Here is a 22,205-nt window from a genome sequence, read left to right on the forward strand (position 1 = left end):
GGCAGTAAAAAAGCTAGTTTTTAGTTGGTGTTAATAAGACTGAAATTTCTCTGAAGGTGTGAACGTCGTTTTGAAGGGCACAGTAGCCGCTGCTATCCATGTGGAATTGCAGTATCTCCTTGTGGACGGTTTATAGCCAGTGGATCAGAGGACAAATGTGTAAGTGATGTTTTTGCTTATTTTCCTCCTAAACTATAGGAGCTACTCATATTGTACACAAAGTAGTCTTTTTATGCATGTTTCTAGGATTCAGCTTAATGTGCAAAACAGGTCTATTATACTTTCATATACTTCATTTATATGTAGCAGTTTTACATATGATTCCTGATCTGTATGTTCTTTATTTTGCCTGAAAAATACCTGACCAACCAAATCTTACTGCTCAAAGTAATTGTTAAAAGCTTGTTTCTAAAAGTTTTCATAGTGCTTGACTCTGAATTGTCACGTGCCATCAAAGACGAGAAGAATGGTATCCCCTGTAGCACAGCTTTATGTAGTGTGTACTTACCTGACCACTAGGAACTATGTAGCAACTACACATTTATTTACTTAAGCTCCCGGATACAGGGTGATGAATCTTTCATTACTGGTTTCTTATGAATCAGTCAGCTGAATACAAAATGAAAAGTCATTCAACTGTAATTAGAACTTTTCATAATTCATGGTGTAACTGATTGTGTGTGTTTCTTCCCCAGACAGGTTCTCTTCTCATTCAATGCCAACTGTATTTAAATTATTACACTTAGCAAAGAGTCCTGAGTAAAAGTGTATTACTACCTTTTTGAGTATGCACCTAATTTTAATTCAGTAAGTCCTGCATTGTTGGCACAATGTTTTTCTTGGTGTTTGCTATGAGATAGATGATTGCTAGCTTGTAGTATAGGCCTTTGAAACTGGGCTGGGCGTTGGGTTCATTGTAAACACATCCTTTCAAACAACTGGGTAGGAAAGCTGTTTAACTTTCTTCTAGGTCCTTCTAGGTGACTCATCAGGACTATGACACAGGGTTTCTGGTCAACTTCAAATTCAGAACAAGAGGAATTTACTGTTGTGGCTAGTTTTGAAATACTGGCTCCAATCATGTGTGAAGGTTAGAGATTTTATTGGTAGGTTGCTGGAGGTTTGGCAATAGCTAATGTGTTCTTGACATTTCCACAATAAAATATATTTTTCAAGTTTCTGGTAATTTGCATTTCAAAATGTGGTTTGCAATACAAAAGAAAGGCTTTTTGCTTTGTCTGTGAAACAAAAGGCATCTAATATTGATCTCAGCTCATGACGTATATGAAATAAATATATTTAGTCGAGATTACTAATTAAGGTTGATTTTGAATAGTATAAAAAGAGGTACAGTGACAAGACCTTTTGTCTTCTCTTTTGCATTAAGGCTATTGTTTGGAATTACTGCTGATACAAGAAAAGAAAGTCATAGAGCATGATTTTGCCCTCACTCCAAATTCTTCGCACGTGGTTGCTCATCATAGGAAGCTGAATAGTTGGACTGCATCCTGCTCCAGTTGGCATGTGGTCCCTGGTGGGCACAGTGACAGTCAATACTCTTTAGTGTGGCTCCTGGGTTGGAATTTTGTGTAATTTGCATTGTATATCTGTAGAGAACTCTCATTGTTCTTGTTGTCCCCTCAGGAAAACTGAGTCAAGTGTTGGACTCTTGCTACAACTGTACTGTTAGGACAAAATACAGCTTTGGGGCATTTTTAGGAGGCTTCTCTTTGAAATGTTGAGACTGGATATACTTTTGTGTTTCCTTTTGAAAAAGAAAATTGAACATGGCACTGAATAGTCCATTCATATTCTTAAACTAATCACATCCTGACAGATGGACTGATGTGCAACTGGCACAGTTTTAAGAGTATCAAGAAGGCACATATTTTTGCAGATTGTATTCTACGAGTGATGTCCATTGGAATTCAAAAAGCTGCATAAAAATTCAGCAGTGTGGATACAAAGTGTTAGCTTGAAATAATGCATTCCGGAAATAAGTTACTTAACTTCCACTGACCAGCAACAGCATCTTCAATTATCTTGGAGTTTAACTTACCAAGTGCAATGCTTGCACCCTGTGGTTGACAAATACGATTGATTTTAAAGCCAAAAGAGGCAGAATTGGAACATAGTTGAGAGACATTAATCTTAAACTGCCTTTTGTATTTCACAATATCTGAAGTGTTTGACAGAGAGGAATATGTTGGCTGCATGGATTAATAGCAAAATCAAACCCCTATTCCTACAGGGCATAGAATCAGAAAACCAAAATATGTAATTGTAAACAAAGAGATGCAAATTCTGTCTGCCTTTTTCTCTGCTTACGAAGTATATGACCTATTTTATACGAGAACAGCTAGGTATAGCTTCTGTGTGGCTGAAGTAGCCACTTGTTTTTATTTGAACTGCTTTTGTGTGTGTTAGTATGAGATTTGAACATACTGTAAGTCATGGGTTGAAAGTGTTCCTCTAACTGATTACTCCAACTTCTTTAAGAGAACCTTTGTCAAGACCTGTGTAGGACCTGACAGTCTACAGTCTACTGTAGGTACCCACAGTATCCTGGTTTTGAACTGTGATTATCTTTACCATAATTCATTGTGATTAGAAAATGTAGAAAGTTAACATTTCTAATATCAGATCTTCTCTTCATCTTAAGTAGCCTCAGGTTACAAGTGACATGGGTTGACTTTTTCTCAACTGAATACACATAATATTTTAATTTCTAACCATTTTACAAGTGGACAGTTTGAGGTTTCTGACTATCAGACAACACTATTAAGGATGTTGGACAAATACTCTAATTTGGTTTAGATTTCCATTTTCCCGGGCTCTGTACAAAAATGTTTACCTAAACATTTGTTGACCAGAGAAAACTTAGTCTAAAAAGACAAAAATATCTGGAGAATGTGAAATGCAACTTTTAAAAATAGAAATAGCTAATCTTCTCCTGTGCTCCATGTAGTTCTAGTTAGCTGTTTTACTTCATGTCTAATTAGGCTCTTCATTTTTGTCTTTGAAGGCCTTAGGGCTCTCTGAATAAATTCCAAGTTTCCAGAAATGGAGTAGGGAATGCAGAAATAGAGATTTGGCTCTTTAATTGTTTTCACATTCATTCTTGCTAGCTTTCTTTGAATGGTAGATTTTAAGGGGCACATTTTGACCCTAGTTCTGAAATGGAATTTGCTAACATAAACCTCTGTGTCCACGTCAAATCTCAAAGCCTGGGCTCACAGTTCACGCTAACTGACCCACGTTGCAAACCCAGAAGTTTTTCAGCATAACAGATTGCTACATCAATAACAAAAATACATGGGTAATGTATGAAGTTGTCTTCCATTTTATTTATGCTTTTCATCAATGTATAGGATTTTGCCTACATAATTTTCTTTGAAACACATTCTAAATCCAGGATTAAATTTATGCCTTCCAACTGTGAAGGCACCAAAGCTAGAGAGGGTAGGAAGATTGTTTCTTCTTCTCCAGAGGGCATCAACACTGAAAGGAGTAACAGGAGACAGGATAAGTCAATTTGATGCTTATACATAACACCAGTGTACTAACCACTTGTTAATCCCTGAATGTTAACATTTGTGCAAAACTGGTTTTAGAGTAAATTCCCATTATGCAAGTGATGCTGGAAACATACTAGTCAGGGAGCATATCCAAAGAATTCTGCAAACCTGTGAGTGGTGGCTGGATGTAAACCTGGACCTGATAGTGCTTGCAGACAGTTGTTTTCAGATACAAGATTCTGCATCTGGCATAACACAAACTGTAGAATTTGTTTATAGTTGGCACCATAGTTTTAAATAGTTAGAGGTTGATATTCCAAATAGAATGTCAGTCCTACTGAGCAATGTACTTTAATGTTTTGCTACCACATATTTATTTAGTTGTAAAACTCACTGTCTCAAATCACATAATATCTTTATGACTTTCCCTATTGGATTAGACTAATAAGTTTAATAAGGACAAAAAAAATATGTATTATATAACAGAACTCTTAGTTTTATTTTTATCTATTCTTACATCAAGATGGGTAGCTTTAAAAATATTATTTCTTATCTTGTCACTCGACTGTTAAACTCGTCATCTACTTTACTTGGCCACATATATTTTGGCTTTGAGAAGCCATGGTGAAAGGAGCTCTATAATTTGAAGTTGTTTAAATTTTTAAAGTTTTTCCCCTTATTTTCTCTAGTGTATGAACTGCAGTGCACTGGCACAGAGTGAGCATCTGATTTTTAGTTTAGATAAGGAGTATGCACACCCCTTCTTGAAGCACGTCTCCCAGTCCTCCCCATTTACTGTGCTTTGATTTGTATCACAGAGTGGTCTTGGATCATGCAGATCAATTCCTTTCAGGTGAGGCTGAAGTGGGAGAGCAACTCCTTGAGCAAATTGAATGCTCTCTATATGCTAATGGTGTTCAGTCCACAGAATCAGAGATAAGATAGACCAAAGTAAAGCACCACATACATTTGGAGGTTGGGTTGCCAGCTCTGTTTTGTTCTGTACATCTGCTCCTCTCGGTGGCCAAGAAGGCCAATGGCATCCTGGCCTGTATCAGAAATAGTGTGGCCAGCAGGAGTAAGGAAGTGATCATGCCCCTGTACTCGGCACTGGTGAGGCTGCACCTCAAATACTGTGTTCAGTTTTAGGCCCCTCACTACAAGAAGAGCATTGAAGCTGGTGAAGGGTCTGGAGAACAAGTCTTCTGAGGAGCAGCTGAGGGAGCTGGGGTTGTTTAGCCTGGAGAAAAGGAGGCTGAGGGGAGACCTCATTGCTCTCTACAACTACCTGAAAGCAGGTTGTAGCGAGGTGGGTGTCGGTCTCTTCTCCCAAGTAACAAGCGATAGGACGAGAGGAAATGGCCTCAAGTTGGACATGAGGAAAAATGTCTTTACTGAAAGAGTGGTTAAACATTGGAAGAGGCTGCCCAGGGAAGTGGTTGAGCCACCATCCCTGGAAGTATTTAAAAGACGTGTAGATGAGGCGCTTAGGGACATGGTTTAGTGGGCATGGTGGTGTTGGGTTGACGGTTGGACTCGATGATCTTAGAGGTCTTTTCCAACCTCAATGATTCTATGATTCTAGGATTCTCTTGTGCTGCACTACTTCCTAATGTAATCATTACCATAGGAGTTTATGATCTATTTCTTGACTACCATAAATACATTATTAGTCATATTAGTCTTTCTGTGGCTCAATTCTGATTTATAAAGTGGAGATTAGCAATGGTAACTTTCTTCTGTCCTTTTCTCTTTAAAAGAAGAATTTAGATGATGCCTATCTCAATTTGTTATCACTGCAGACAGTTACTCTGATCTTATTTATATGAAATACTTCCATCCTTGTGTGTCTGTGGTGTGATAAGCTTAAAAATTGCATCTGATTAGGTACAAAATTGCATAAAATGGTCTAGACAGCAAAGAGAAAACCACCCCAAGAACGCCAAAATGTGAATGATAAAATTATGTAGTTGTCTGTTCTCCCTTTGAGACCATAATTTCACTAAAACTTTTTAGGTACTAATGAATGGAAGATAAAAGACTACAGATGAGGGAAGAGGCAGGGGGATGTGAAAGATATTCTGGTATGGATGTATGTAAATGGAGGAGATGGGACATGCTAATAGTTCAGAATGTTTAGTTCTTTATCTCTTGGGAGTGTATCTTGGAGGTATCACTGATGTTTAAATTAGGTATCTGATACAATAGAATATGCTGTAGTGTTGACTTTAATACTGACTTTGGAAAAATAGGAGGATATTTTCTTTACTGGAATATTACTTTTAGAAATGTCTGATAGTGGTGTTGTCTAGTATTTATCGTCTTGGTCTACACTTTGTACGAGAGGGCTTGCAGAACAGAATGTATTATATGAAGCAGTGGTAGGGATTATCTGGGGTATTTTGGTTTTCAGTGTCATTGGTATCCCAGTTATATGTTGCTCAAGTTTTATTTTATATGTCCATACTGTTTAACTAAGATAGGCTTTAAGAGAAAACATCTGGAGAAAATAGCATTAGTAATGTTTACTGTGGAAAAACCAGGACTGACATTGCTTGGCAGAAGGAAATCCATGGCAGAGAATGAATGACAGGGACCGCGACTACCAGGGACTGCCAGCTACTGCTGGAGAAAGTGTATCCCTTTCCAAAGAAGAACACAACGTTGTGTTAGTCTTGAACCTCAGTTTCTTGGATTCTTTGGTAGTGTGGTTGACTTTTAGGCCTATTATCCTAGGAGGGAAGAGATAAATATTGCTTTCTTGTTAATACAGACATGACCTTACAGCCTGCTGTCTTTTTGGGTATATCTTTGAAGATGATTGAAAATCTTAGCCTTGGTAGATTGTTTTAAGAACCATGGAATTGTGTGAGCATGAGCACATTAGCTGCTCTTGTTTGCTTCTTGGTCAGTTCAGGCTATTGCTTTGTCTATGCCTGTACACCTCAGACCTGACCACTGTAAAACCAGACTGGTAGTTGAGACTAGTGGAGGATTTTCTGCTGGCTATAGACATGTGCTTGTTTAACTACTACAGAACATCTCTTTCCTAGTGGCCTGTCAAACTGAACTTTATGAGGCTGCAGTGTGTTACTGTGTTAACCTTTAAGTTTGGTAATACTTCTGAGAGCTGGGTGGAAGTATGAGAAATTAGCCTTTTTGCTAAAGAAAAATAATTTTAGAGAAAATACCCCATATTCAAATGTAGGCAAGGCAGGAAATCAAAGTAGATATGAATACCCAAGGTTCATTTTCGTATGCATGCAGCAGTGAGGTGCTAAAAGTGGATATGTATAGATTCATATCCACAGGGCTTGTGTTTTCTATATGTATACCTCTTAGTCTACAACTCTGACTGCAGTTGAATTTTGTGTATCATTGGTACATATGCCTATAATCCTACTAGTTGATTGCATTGTGCTTGCAAATTTATTAAGAAGGGGTAATCCTTTGTAAAGCTAATGAAATTCCCTGTTATGCCTAAACATCCGAATGAAGATCCTCCGCATCATCTGAATCTTGCAGTATTTCTGTCAGTCAACACCAGTACACAAACAGGAAATGCAATTATTGGTACAGCTGATACAGAAGAGAGTCTTAGCAGCAGTCAGAAAAGAGCGATTTCCAGAGTGGGTGTGATCCAACCATGCTGCTTCATAATGAGAGGTGAGGTAAATTTTCTTAGAACAAAATCTCCAAGTAATAATTCTGCACTCTGCCAAACCTAAGTATGTTATAAAAGTAAAAGCAACCTAAATACAGCAGTGTTTGGTGCTACATATATTCCACAGGCAGACAAAAAAACCCAGTCACATACGCGAGGCTTTGAAATTGGCTAAAGAAATAGAAACTAAAATCAGGAAAAATATAAATTGGAAGCTTCTAAGAAGGGTGGCTTACAGAGGCAAATCTGAGATATGGTTTAGATCTGTTTATATAATCCTTTTAGTGAGGAAAATTCAAAGTGTATTAGCTATAACTGTCAGCATTTGAATGTTTGAAAAGTATCCCCTGCATCTTGAAAGATGACTGATCTTGATAATATTCACTGTTTTAATAATAAAGAGCATTATGAATTTTCACTGTTACTCCTTTGGTAGTTATGTTGAAGGAACTCAGATGGAAACTGGGATCTTACTGTATGGGCAATTTCCTGTGACTTCCAGAAAGACAGCCTCCATAAGTGGCATTAGAAGGGGAAGGGACTCTGAGAGGGCATATTGTACTCAACGTTTTGGTGACAGGCTTGAATAGACTTTCCATGCTACCATGTGGCAAGTGTATAAGATATCTCGGGACTGAAGAGCGTTAATCAGTGCTTAGGATACTTGTGAAATCTGTTTTATTATGTGTGGATTTGGCACTGATGCCTATAGTTAAGGTAGTCTAACACTTTCCACTATAATTCTGTTTTCAGTTGCTTATAATTGAGAACATTTTGGGCTGAAACTTTCCATGCTGGGTGTCTGCTTCAGGCTGGTTGTTATTTTTCATTTTAGTATAAGTAGTTCAGGTGCTTTTTCAGCTTGAGATTGAGGAAGAATGCATGGTTTAGTGGGAGATGTGCCCCAGTATAAACAGGGGCTAGTGGAGTGCAAGCCAAACAATTATATCATGTAGTGTGGCGGTGTGCATCAGGTCTGATGGCACTTATGGAGGCAAATGGAGACTAATGCCGTATCAATAAATCCAGATGTCTTTCATAAAAGTGTAAGTAAGATTATTTATTTTTCTATCAAGAGGCTTTAACACTTCCATCTTCTGTAGCTCATTTGAAATGTTAGCAAAAATAGTTGCAGGAAAGGGATGACTTTGGCCAATCCATGCAAAACTTCCAAAGAAAAAATCTCTACTAGTGTAAGGTCAAATAAGGTATCTTAGATACCAGTGTCTTTTTTTTTTCTTTCTGTCCCCCCCCCCCCCCCCCCCCCCCGTGCTATTGCTGATGTGACAGGTTAGCCCCTGCCCCTCGGTCTTGCACCATGTGAAACACTAGGGTTTTTCTTGAAACTGGTGTTGCTTTTCTGGTCCCTGTGCAAGACATGATAACAAGGAGAATTTTTCTGTTGCGCTTTCAGTGTTTCTCTTTCTGATTTGCTTCTCCCTATTTCCCTTCCCAGAAGGGGTAGGAATGTAAGTAGTTTGACTCAAATGCATATGGCCATGGATTGGACTAAGGGGCAGTGGGAACAGATGGGGACAAGCTTGCTTTGAAGACAGAATATAAGAAAACAGAGGAAAGAATTCACAGTGAAATTGCAGATAAAGAGTCAATTTATTTAGCACACTCTCTCTACCAATGCAGTAGAATTGAGTAGTTTTCCATTTGGATACAAATTCTTCCCCTCAAGGAGGGACCATCACCCTTCTTTCCTGTCTCTTGCTACAAATTTAAAGAAGAAAGCACAAGCTTGTATAGACATATAAAGTGCTAAATACACTCTTACACTGTGGGTTAATGAAAACTGACTACTCCAAATTTTCTTCAGACTTCAAGTGAAAGGAAACACAAGTAAGTATGTGGTTATGGGTGCAGGAAACTTGTTTGGAAGCTATTGGTACAGGTAAATGATTTTTACTTTTGGCTGACCCTTGGACAGAAATGGAAAGGAAATACCAATATCTACTGAATCAGTATTTTTATTACAAAAAATTGGTCTTAATATAAAAAAAAGGGATTGACTTTGGCTGAAGTCTATAACAGATTATATGCACATATGCATTTTGGGTATTGCTGAGTACTTCCTAGACTGTTTTGCTTTCTTTTATGTTACATTTGGTTTGCTGAAAATCTGTTCTTCCTCTTACTTAATTCACTTACTGTTCTTTTCTTTCTGTAGAGAAGAATATGCTAAAAAAAATCTAGTAAGTATAGAATAGAAAAAACAATTTGAATGACATCAGAAATATAGTAAAACTAGAATGATGGCAGACTATAGTAAGAGAATGTTTATACTGGAGTTATTCCACTTCTTATGAATACCTGAGTGTAATTTCTGTTAAAATACAATTTTCTTTGTTTGTTTTTTTTTACTATTGAAATTAAAAATAAATTTACTGAAAAGTTTATTTTCAATCTTGCACCAAGTTAACTTTTATTTTCAGAATTTAGACTATCACTGGCTAGCTTAAATATCTGTGACTGGAATTACTTAAACAGAAGCTGGTTTTATACACTTTTTAAGGTGATGTTTTTCTTTTAATCATATTTTATTGTGTTACATGTCAAAATTACTCTGATTTAAAATATTTGCTGTTACTTTCCTTAAAAGCACAGTTATTGGAAGAGAAGATGGTAGCTACCACAACATAATAAACTATTCTGGGATGTAGTTGGGGGCTCTGCCACTTTTTCTGTTGAAGCTGAACCACCACACCTATATATTTAAGATTTATAGGGCTAGAAAGACATTATCAGAAAGAAGCTTAATGGTAGTTCTCTTAGGATAGAATTGTAGGAATGAAGCAGAGTGGGAAAGTTGTGTTCCCAGCCATGTTCTGTATGTTTTGTCTAGCAGCTGTTCAATATGAAAGTAGTCTCTGTAGTAAAGATAAGAGTAAAGGTCTTTCCCATGCTGATGAACGCTTCAGTGGTTAGCTACAGGTGGGTTTCTATCTGTATTTGCTTGTCATTACTTTTCTCTGACCCAGCGAATCTTGTTACACAATGTGACGATTCAGAAGAGCGCTGCATCCCAGCCCAACCTCTAGCTCAGGGCTCAGAAGCATTTCTTGAAAGGTGGGAGGTAAGAGTTTGAATGCTTTTTAGGTTGAGAAGTGTGATTAGCTAACATCTCTTTTTAGACAACCGAATACGCACTTGCTAGATTCTACTGAAGCTGCACAACTGCTTCATAGCATTTTTTGAAAGAAAGGTATGAGCCAAATGGTTGATTTAGGAACTGTGTGGAAGAGCATAAATTACTAGAATAACTGGGTTTCACAAACATTGGATTTGTCTTAAAAAAAACAGTGGAATATTATCACACCTATTTTACAGAGAGGAATTGGGACATAGAGATTAAGCCAAAAATGAATGTGCTCCTCCCCAAATTAAACTGAGAACCTGGAATGGAAAACTAATTTTTATTGGATAAGTTTGGCAAAGTTCTGTAAACCACTAGATTATGATGGAAAATTTTCAGCTTCACTAACCATCTCTCTCTGTGATATGTTCTTTTGGTTAAAACATGGAGCCATGTTTCTTCTTGGCTCAGAAATTATTGGAAGGCATTGTAGATCTGTGATTCAGAGCATTTTGTGGTCTTGACTCTTGCTGTCCTTGACTTTGCCTCTTCTTTGTGCCTACTTCCATGAAAGGGAGGGAGGAGAGTAGGCTTGAGGAGGAAAAGTGACAGTAAGGCAATTTGAGGTCAGAAAGAGAAAAGATGGTGAGTGATAGAAAACATAGTCCTGTCTGTGGCCTGTACCTCTCTGCCAAAGACTGGTCTTAGTATATGCAGAAGAGCTGATGCAGGCATCCAGAAACTTGCAATTGCAGACTAATTAGCTTGTGAAGGGAAATAATTGCTTGCAATAGAAGTTTCGTAAATCTATTTTACTAGCTCCCCATGTGTCAGTTGTGTGGAGTCCAGAGGACTTATGCTATGTACCAAACACCTGAATTTTAGAGTTGATTTTATTCTCTCCAGTATTTTCCTCATTCAGTTCTATTTTGTTTAAGTTCTTGTATCTAACAAAGTTCTGTAGTGTGTTAAGAAACATGACATATTTGTCCTGTTTTGGTCATTCCCACAGTTCCAAAGGGGATGGACATGTGTACAATAGCTGTGAGGAATACGATTTGAATCTTTCATGATACAAACATCTAAAAAGTGTCATGGCATTACTGAGTATTGTGATACTATTGAACCATTTTGGCAAGAGGTCCACAGGATTTTGGGGGGCTGTTTGGTAAGAATGATTTCTCTGTTTTCACAAATACTCTCTTCAGTCAGTTAGATGCAGAGGAGCATCCTGTTCTGGAGACTGCAGTGCAGCTTGTAATGCTCTCCTCTCACTCAGCGTATTCCTTTCCTTTCTGGAGTCCCCCTGGAATATGGACTTCTACAGCATCTCATCTCTCATTTCCTTGAGGCTTGCAGATTCCCATTAATTGTGTGAGCATGACTGCCGTAGTCTGCCCTGGCGCTGTGGTGGTGGTGGTGGTGATGTGCCACCTGACTGCAGTCTTTACACCTCATCCTTGCTGGAGTAAAAAGGTCATTGCTAGCACACTCTGTTCTCAGAAGGAAGTCCTGTGGGAAGTCTGGACAGTAGGGCCAGGTAATATACAGTGTGACAAAGCTTGGCTATGAAGAAGAGAGCACAATGTTAGAGGTACTGAGGTAACACACAGGTGTCAGCATCTGATAATTTTGATACCATTTGACTCATGGTACAGTATCATCAGAGTGAAGAATGGAGAGCTAGTATGGAAGGAGGAGAACAGATGGATGTAGCCCTATAAAATAAGGGAAATTTTGAAGGGTACTATTACGTTAGAACTCTGAAACCTTCTCTGTTTAAGCCTAATTACTTGGCAATATTGTAATCTGTTTAGGTTTTGAAGTAAATAACCAACACTACCTTTTAATATTTTGTGTCAATAAAGAGGAATCTTATGACTAACTGGAGGTATTTACAAATAACAATTGTGGTGTTTCTGTATGGAAACAACAAGAACATGAGTAGTCCTGTGTACAGACTGCATTTACTAATTATGGTCTTGTACTTTCCGTCAGAGAAAATAATTTTGCGTCTACAGATACATCAGAATGCTTTCTTCTGTGTCATTATATCACTTTTATCTCGTTTGGGTTCCCCTTACCTATCTGTTCCCTTGTGAACTGATCATGTCCTAAGTAGTATAAGTCACAGTATCTGTGGTACGGTCATATGTTTTAAGACAAAAAAAACCCTACTGCTTTTATATTACTAGCAATCAAATACTCATTATTATGACTAGTTTCCCAAGATGTTTAAAAAGGAGGGAGGAGGGGTCTTACTTTTTAAGGCAGAATTTCCAATTAACAAGTGTTTGCTTGTAAGAAGGATGCAATGACTTTAACACATTACTGGGGACTCTGCTACTTTCCCAGTTAGTATGGCAGTATCTGTGTGTAATGCTACAAAAGATCCAGAGGTTAAAAATGGATACCTATGTTTCTGTCTGTTTTTAGGTACTTCATTTATGCCAGTAGATGGTTTTAATTCCATATCCTGGACTGAATCCAGAATATGTGAGGTATATAAACTGGATGCAATTAAGTAGATTTACAGTTGGCCTCTTGGTTTGCCTCTCGGTTTGCCTCTCAGTGAGTATGGTCATGAATGGAATATTTGACACTGAGGACTATCCAGTGTTTCTTCAGTGCTAGTTTGGACTAGAGAATCTTTGGAGTTGGCGGATAAGATTTGTTTTCTGAGTAAGGCATTAAGTGTTTTTCAGGACCTACATTGGTCCATGAATCTTTTCATAAATTGGGAAGACTGTCAGTTCAGTCCACAAGTTTTTGGGACATATATCTTGTAGCAGTTTGCCGTCTGCTATGGAAAGCTCAGCTCCCTTGGGTCTGAATGATTAAACTCATTTTAGGGTTCTATCAACAAAAAAATTAAGACAGGTCACAGAGTAATACATTGTTGTAATAGTGCCTATGCACAGTTTGGTTTGGTTTATGTTAGGCTGGGCTCTGAATTCTGTGTTCATAGTCTTAGCTGCAGAGATTTAGTAAAGGCAATGAAACATTTTAATTTTTCACTGAAACTGTAAAGTTTGGATTATCATTGACTATCTTTTGCATGCTTTACAATTTATTCTTTCAAGATACACATTTTATTTATAATGTACCAAATAAGTCTGCATATTTTCTACGTTATGTGTCTTTTCTGATATGCCTTGTGTATGCATACTATCTGACTGTATCCTGCAAATAATTGTTATTTTTACTATAATAAGTAAAGTAAAGTAAAAGGCATAGTCTAAAAACACATAGTCTAAAACAACCCTATGTGCCTGCATGTGACACTCACAAGTGTTTCTTATGTGGAGGACCTATACTAGAGGATGTATTTTAAAACATTTTCTGTTTTATTTATGGAAGATAATGCTAATTTAATATCACAATCCAACCATTTTCATAGTATCAGTATGTCTATGACTTTCAATGAATTTTGGATTGGTTTCTTAATGCAGTTTTGCATTGGCACTTTTTCATTATTTGAGGCTGTACCAATAAGAATATAATTATTTTATTACTAAATTTAATTCACTCCTTGGAAAGCACTTTTCCCTTTTTCCTTTGAGAAGCAAAGGCAGGCAGTATGCTTTTTCTCATTGATGCTACCTGCATCACTCATAATATTATTGATTTGTTACTGAATTCTGTGCTGTTCAGTTAAAAATTGCAAAGACCTATGTAGAAACTGAAAAAATTTATTTAGTATAGCAACAAACATAAGAGTTTTCAAATTTAGAAACCAAGGTTTTAGGTTCTACACATTTCTACTTAAAAGAAAGAGTTTAAATTCTGAAGAATACACTTAAAAATATATTTTTAAAGGGTCATTTTTTACCTGCCTACTTGAAATATACCTAATGTTTAGTTATTTAAGGGGAAAAGATTGCATTACTCTTTCTATTTTTTTTTTCATTTGAGTTAACATAAGCATTTGCTAAATTGTCCTGAATTATAGAAATCAGTTCTAAGATGTTGATGACTTTTATATCTGTTTAGCTATTATGAAAATTTTCTAACGTCTTTGTAGGCTGAATCTTTAGTCCTCCTGTACTATAACTTAGTACTGCTGGAAAGTGATATATTTCTTTAAAGCGAAAATATAATCTCATTGTTTTTTAGGCTTACATATACGAAATGCGTTCAAGCACTTTTTCACATAAACTGGGGGGACACACAGAATCTGTCATCAGTGTGACTTTTAGTCCCTCATCTCCACAGGTAAGTCATTGCTTTTTTTCCTCTTTGTAATTAAAATATGTAAAATCTTCACTGTAAGCCTGCTTTTTACTACTCTTCTATTTACCTGCCAATATGCTGTGCAGCCGTAAGGCTGCTCATCTCCTTCCAACTATAGTGTGGTTATTGTGTCAATTATAAACTCATGCAAAATGTTGCATGCTACAGAGACAAATGCTCTGACTAACTGCCTACAAAGAAGAGTTCTGGCATGGGAGCTATTGCAAACCTGTACTTGCTGAATGTTGGGAAAATGTACATCCACCTCAAATAACCTGAGTAGACTACTCCTAATCCAGAGAATTTAAGAGAGGAATAAGTAGGGGCAGGGAAACTGGAAGGGGCTCAGGCCTGCTGTAATTACTCGAAGGCCTGAAAGATTTAAAAAGCAATGTTATTTTAAATGTGCTGTGTCAGAATAAATAGTGAAATAGCTTTATCACAATGTTTTGAAAAACTATTACTGTTGTGTTTTGAGCCTTTCAGATATTTATAGGTAAAAAGTACTCTGAAGAATTTAGGCATTAGGCAATGACAGTTCCTATTTTTTTACTGATCATTAATACTATGCTGTGTTAACAGCATTATATTTCAATGTAATAGTTTAATTATAGTGCAGCAATATATACATAAGAGTCTGTTGTCTAAGTTTTTTCTTGAAACCCAGAACTTCCCTACAGCTAGTTTATCACGTGAATTCTTTGTACGCTGTTTTGAATCTTACAGATTTACCTTCTTTGTTTTCATGTATTGAAACTGCATTGAAGCTTTCTACTTTCTGTAGAAAGTAGACCATTGACAACAGTGGTCACCATATATATAAAAGAGTGCACAGTAGCTCCTCTTTACTTCACTACCTCCTCAACACTGGCTGTACTTGCTACTACTAAAAAATATTTATGGAGTAAGTATAATTTCTTTACATGTGGGAGTATTGCCATATTTACATCTCTCCTTCCCTTTGTAAATCAAGATGCTAGCATTTCTGTGATTTTAGAATTTCTGGAAGTTTTGTTCCTTGTGTATATGTTGTTTGAACTGAGAAATTGTTAATTGCTATCTTGTGGTGAGCATTATGTATTTCTGCTTTTTGGATTCAGCAATGTTATATTCAACCAAATTGGTATAGTTTATTAAATTTAGCACCTGTATTAAGACTAGTTTCAGGTTTAGCACTGAACACAGTTCTGCAAAAAAGATGTTATATACTGAAGAATAGAGATGACTGTAGTCTTGCAGCATCCTGATCTGTGGTCCAGCTGTTGGAATGAATTTTGGTGGAAAATGTCTTATTAGAGTTTAACTGTTAGAAGTCTAGAGGCTCAGTTGCAATAATACTATGAATCAAGACTTCGAAGTAACTAAGTTCAGGCAAATCAGTTGTTGATCAGAGGGGCAGAATCTATAAGCGGTGTGAAATAAACATTGGCTGTGGATCCAAGCCAGACTGGTCTAACTCTGAAAGTGTGCCTTGGGGCACAAAGCCTTTAATACTGAACTTTATGAAACATCACACAGTCAATGTAGTATTATGGTTAAGAGCCAAATCTGATGTTCAAGGACCAGAAACACTTTTCTTGAAGAGCTCTTTCCTGAGAAGCAAGAGCTGTGGATTTGAACCAGCTTACAAATTTTCCCATAGATATGGTTCCGGGGGAAGATTTTGAAGCTGATGTTATCAGGAATACTTTACTAAAAAGCAAGGAATGTGCAGAAACTGCTTCTTTGAAGGATTACAGCTGAAATGTAAATTCTGTTAACCAAGTCGTTCTGTATAATAAGCACTCTGAAATGCTTTCTAAGTAAGTATTTTTGGGGGAGTTGCAGAACCAAAAGAAAATAATCACCTGGGCTTTCCAACATAGGATTTAGCATGAAGTTACATTCAAAGGTACTAGGAGAAGGCACTAGGAGAAGCAGCTAAAAAATGCAATGGTAAGCTTGTAGAGTAGAAAAGAAGAAAACCACAAATGAATCAGAAAAGAATAATCCCATGCCTTGAAAGAAAGACTTTGTATTAGGCAGACAGAGTTTCCAGCACTGGAAGATTTTTATACCTACCGCTACCACTAGTTAGGGATTTAAAATTGACGCTACTCTTGTTTCATCCAAAGTCTGAATGAGTACAGTTAAGAATTGTATTGGGTTCTGAATAACCTCTGCACAAAGCCCCCTTGCATTCAAAGGGAAACACTGGCAGGGGAAGCAGTAAGGGGTGAAAAAAGGGAAGTGGCTGATGAGTGAAATTCGAACATTATGGCTAAGCTTTCTGCTGTGGAAAGATCCAGCCAAGAGTGAGGTGTACTGACAGCACTCCAGTTCAGTGGTTGCTTGCCCAGCACCTGTCCATGAGGTAGTTTGTTCCAACCGTTATTATAACTCTCACTTGCATAAATGTTCTTCCAGAAAAGAGGGAAAAACCCTGGATGGGTATAATAGTAATTATTTTACTGATGGGGGGCATTGTTGCTTTCATGATATGGTATTTTCGAGTGATTTATAAAATAGTTGCTATGAAAGCTGGAGAAGGGGAATAAGATAGAAGCTTTGCATTTGTCTTAGGTTTATTTTCAAGGTGATTTCTCTGGTTTAGCTTCTCATTGTCACTTCCTTGATTTTCACTCATTGTTCAAAACTTATGTAAGGAAGTGTTTATCTTATCAAAAATATTAATTGAATTTCAATCTATTTTAGGGAATATACATTAAGGGGTATTATAGTGTTTAACTGTAATAACTATAACTATTAACTGTAACACATTTGAGTCAATCTAAGTTAAAATAGTGTGGGAATCTTATCTTCCAAATATGGGAATAATAAATCATATCTCTCTGAAATGTTTTTGAAGCAGGATAAAAGCAAATGGGGACACTATTGTCATCTGCTGGTTTTTGGTGGCTTTTGTGTAGTTGAGTGTTGGTTTCATCTATGTACAAGCTGGGTGAACAGTGTGTGGCAAAACCATCTGAGTACACTCTAGCATATTATTGTCCTCATCGGTAGCTGCTTAAAAAAAAAAAAATGCAGAGAAGAAAAGAATCTCCAAGCTCTGAGCCAATATACTGTGCTGGAAGTTATCTTTTCATGACAGAATCATGACTTTGAAATCAGTATGCATTGCTACCACCCTACTGATATACTGAGAGGTAGCTTCGAGAGAGAGAAAGCCCACCCACCCCAAACTACACTTTAATAGAACAAGCCCTGAACAACTTGATCTGAGTTCAGCATTGACCTTTTTTTGTGTAGAAGGTTGGATGAGATGATTTCCTGATGTCCTCAGAAGGCTACCTGTCTGAAATACACAGATATTTAAACACATGCTCAATAAGTCAGTGTAGGGCATTTGATGAAACATTATCAAAAATAGAATTTGCATTGGATGAAATATAGCAAATCTGTTCTATTCTCTTTAGCTATAGGTTTAAAAGAAGTAAATATATGACAGTTTGATGTGACCACCTGACTGATACACTGAGAGATAGCTTCAAGAGAAAAAAAAAACAAACCAAAACTAGACTATAATGGAAAAAGTCCTCAGCAACCTGGTCTGAGTTCAGTGTTGACCTTACTTTGAGTAGGTTTGATGATAAGATTTCCTGCAGTCCCAACAAAATGAATTATTCTCTTATTTTGTGATAGTGCATATTCTCCAGAAATCTCCTGTCACTGAAGGCATGGTAATTTAAAATTGCCATGTAGAAAACATTAATATCTTTTGATTACCACATAAGTTCAACTTGTGGCCTGTTTATCAGTAAAATATCTAATTTACAAGTGTGGAAGGTATTAATTCAAATTGTTACTCAATCAAATGTTTTTGCATTAATTTATGTCTGATTTTATATTTAGAAGTACAGCTATATTTCAAATAAAATTAGTTTCAGGTATTATTATATTGTGGCACGCTTAGGTTAGATAATAACTGACAGTAAGTGCATTACTTGGCAGCTGGAGAAAGTTAAATGAATAGTAGAGATCTGGAAATCTCTTTCACAGCTAGATTTTCATGGGAGACACTGAAAATTTCATACTGATTTTCTGCTGACCGGCTTGAAGGGAGACATATTTAATGTTCCCAGTAAGGATATTTGCTTGTGGGTCTCTCAGATAGTAATACAATTTAGCACTAAAGCCACCACTTTAGTCAGAATTGGCTACAGGTGGTTTTGGATGTGTCTGGAAATATGAGTTATCATCTTTTACTAGCTACTAACAAAGTAGGCTTTTCCTGGTGGTCACATCTGGAGATTTCACTTTAAAACAACTTGTATGAAAACTCCATTCCTTTGTGATTTCGGTTCACCATTGATGGTTCACTTAATCATAAAATTTTCCACAATGGAGGTAGCTTTTGTAGTGATATGGAAAGCTCTTTTTCAGACTTTAATTTGCCGAGTTTTGGCTTTAGTATTGAATCAGTCTTGTCTGATCCCTATGTAGGGCACGTTTTTTCCAGTATGATATTCTTCCTTAGGACTCAGGACTATCTTGTTGCAGACTAAATCATGTGGATTTAAAACCTGTGACCAGCTTGATGTCTAATATGATCTCACTGAAGTCAGGAAAGTTCTTTCACATGGTTCTTTTGACCCTACTGCTTGCCCCAGTCAATCCCAATTACTCCCTTTCATAATCCACGAATACATCAAAATAAGATGTAAATGGAATTTGGTAATTTTTATTTTTCTTTCTTCTGTAATTTTGTCTCTGAGAGGCATAAGCAGCCAGCTGTCAGCTTTTCTGATCTTCCATTCCAGGAGGTAAAATTCAAAGGATAGAAAATGCCATCAAATTCTAAAAACTCTAGTTTTTCTTTTGCTTTTCTGAAATGGATTTTAAAGTTTTGAATTCTGCTGGAAGACTAGAGTAACTTTCAAAAATTAGGTTTTAAGAAGTTTTCTATAGACTTTTTTTGAAAAATTATTTGGTAGAATCCTTCATCTTATTTATGGTCCGTGGATGGAACAACCTTTATACTCATGAAAGAAGTAGAAGCAGAAGATGGAATGTAAGCTAGCTTGGACATCTAAGGCGAAGCTGTATTCATGTCAGGAAAACTTCAGAGGGAGTGTATCTGGGAGTGTGAGTGCTCTCTCATAAAGAACAAGAAAGCAGCGAGGAAGCAGCAATGAAAAGGCTTGAGATGGAGGTCTGAGGAAAGAGAACAGGACATTTATTTTCAGGGCAGATCGCTCACTTACTTAATTTAGAATCTGGCAACTCAGGACAGAGATCCTCTTGTACTATCAGAGATAATAAAAACATCCAAACCTATAAAGGGTAGAAATGGTTTACTGAAGCCTCAGAAAGCTAGACACTGAGACTAGGGATGTAAGCATATTTGTGGAAAAGGACACCTGGTAAAAATCTGAAGACTGATTATTTTCTTTTGGATTTTAATTAGCTTCAGAAGGAATAGGCTTTTGCAAGTAAGTTACTATTCATCTCAGAAGAGGCATTTTCCTGGAATTTTAGGAAATTCACAGATCGTCCTGAGCTGAACTGAATATGCCTCTACTATGCATGTTAAACGATTACATTTAATTTGCTTATAAAACGGAATTCTCTAAATGCAGTAGTGTCCCACTTAGGAATTATTGGTAAATGAGAAGAAAAGAGATGCTTTTTTTGATCAGAAATGGGCTACTGAATTGTTAATTGTTCTTAAATACAAGAATTCCTGAACTCACTTGTTCTATTATAGAGGTCTTTTTTATCGTAGGATTTTCTACTGTAGAGGCCTTCAAGCATCTGCTGTGCTGTGCTGCTATCTTAAAGTTTGTACTCATATGCCATTGTAGATGTTAAACAAAACATGTTTGCAACTGCACCAGTTTAAGCTAGCATATTTTACTTCATTCTTTTGATGAGCTGGGGCTATATATGCAGTCAGTCAACTGTCTTGGCTGAGAACCTTCCAATGCAGAGAGTGATTAAAATTGGGTGACAAATCAGAGAAGACTGTGAAAGAGAGAGACTATTTAATGTTTTTCCAGCATGTCCTCGTGTGTCTTAATATCAAGTCTTCAACTCTTCACTCATTTCACAAGCCTGTTCTCTTTCTACATACTACTCTAAGCTGCTGAGGAAGAAATTTCATCAGTCTGTTTTCTCTATGAGCAGTAGTGTGCAGTAATGCAGGCTTTGTATGAAGACTGTCGTTGCCAAAGACTGTACTGCAGTTTGTGTCTGGTGAGAAGTTGTTTCCCTTACCCTCGTCCAGCCAAAGAAGACAGCTGCATTAAAAAGAAAAAAAAGCCTGCTGCTGACCTCATATACATGCTTTCTGAGGTTGAATGTGTTTCTCTCCTTGTGTTCTCATTGTACTGTTAGCCAAATCTGTGTACTCTCATTTGTGTAATCTCAGTGAATTGAACAAGGATTTGGAGTGGATATCTCTTAAATTTAATGAACATATCAGTTTAATTTTTCTATCCAATTTACTGAAATAGCAGTCTGACTAAATTTTATTAACATTTTATTTTCATCCACCATCGTGTTCAGTATTCCTCTTCTTTTATCCTCAAATATACAAATTTATTATCATGGTATTAATTACAAAAAAAATTGGGATGGCAGTTAATACAATTTATCTTAACTCTCATAGGCTAAAGGCTGTTCCAGTATGATCATCTTGTAAATGGTACCAAGACATTTGTGCAAAGTAGCCAAAGGCAGCTGCATGTGCCCTTTCTTATTCTTATAAGACTCTAAGACTTATGAGAGGGAGAGGTTGGATTCACCGGGCTAAACACTGGGGTAAAAGTTCTCTGCAAAAGGTAACAGCACCTTGAGAGCTGTTGAGCAAATGAATCATTGTGACAGCGAGTGAGACCTTTGGGGTTTTTTTTGTGTAAGACAGTGCTTCTTTAAAAAATTGTTAGCAGCCATTGACTGATGCAGCTGTGTAGTTTACAAGCCCATAACTTGTTAATAATCTATGAGATACTCCTCAAATTTAGAGAATTGCATAACCATTCAACTTTCAACAGTTAAATGGATTCAGAAATTCAGCAAAAGCACAGAAGTACAGCTTGTCTTTTATCCTAAATTTAGTCCTAGTCTAAGTGGCTTAGGGGAACAGAGGGGCTTCAGCTGTACCCACCTTTGGGAGATTCTCAAAGTGGACTTGATTTCTTACAGTACCTAGTTTGGCTGCTGCCTTTAAGTCACTGGTTATATTTGCAAATCTTGGCTCTTGCCTTTTTAAAAACTGCTTTGATGGAAAAGAATGTAGAGCTTTGGGTTGTACCACACTCCTGCTATGAAGGTGGTCGAGCCTGTGGAGAACCTATTAGTGTGACACAGCAGATAGTCCTACTGCGTTTATTCCAGTCCCTGAGAATTCAGAATCAGAGTTCCTCATTGCACATGTATGTCTCTGCTTATAGCAGGAAGACCATTTCTTTTGCAGTTTCTAACAAAACCCAGTAATGCTGTGTGCCCATTAGTATAGGAGTTGATGTTGTTTAGCGGAGAAATTTGTTTATACCAAAGAAATTCTTGTAAGTGCATACAACAACTATAAAGAAGGATGGCAGATTTTAACAAAGAAAGAAAAAGCCTTCTGTAAGCTAGAAAGGACAATATAATTCAGTTTAATCATGGGATTCTCCAGCCATTCTAAGTGTGTTGCCAGCAAAACACAGCTGTACACCGCACGATTTTAGATAAATACGCTTGCAGTGGCAAGCTTCTCAATTCA

The 22,205-nt window shown here is 37.0% G+C and overlaps 1 protein-coding gene across 1 annotated transcript in view; it reads left to right on the forward strand.

The window, feature by feature from the left end:
• WDR27 (WD repeat domain 27) overlaps nt 1-22,205 on the forward strand; it is a 173,431-nt gene that overhangs the window by 60,939 nt on the left and 90,287 nt on the right. Inside the window, exons 22-23 of the mRNA XM_009329251.1 lie at nt 57-159; nt 14,381-14,479. Of these exons, the coding sequence (XP_009327526.1) occupies nt 57-159; nt 14,381-14,479 (202 nt within the window). The remainder of the gene's footprint in view (nt 1-56; nt 160-14,380; nt 14,480-22,205) is intronic.

The sequence above is a fragment of the Pygoscelis adeliae genome, unplaced genomic scaffold (genome assembly GCF_000699105.1).
Source record: "Pygoscelis adeliae isolate BGI_AS28 unplaced genomic scaffold, ASM69910v1 Scaffold77, whole genome shotgun sequence".
NCBI lineage: Eukaryota > Metazoa > Chordata > Aves > Sphenisciformes > Spheniscidae > Pygoscelis > Pygoscelis adeliae.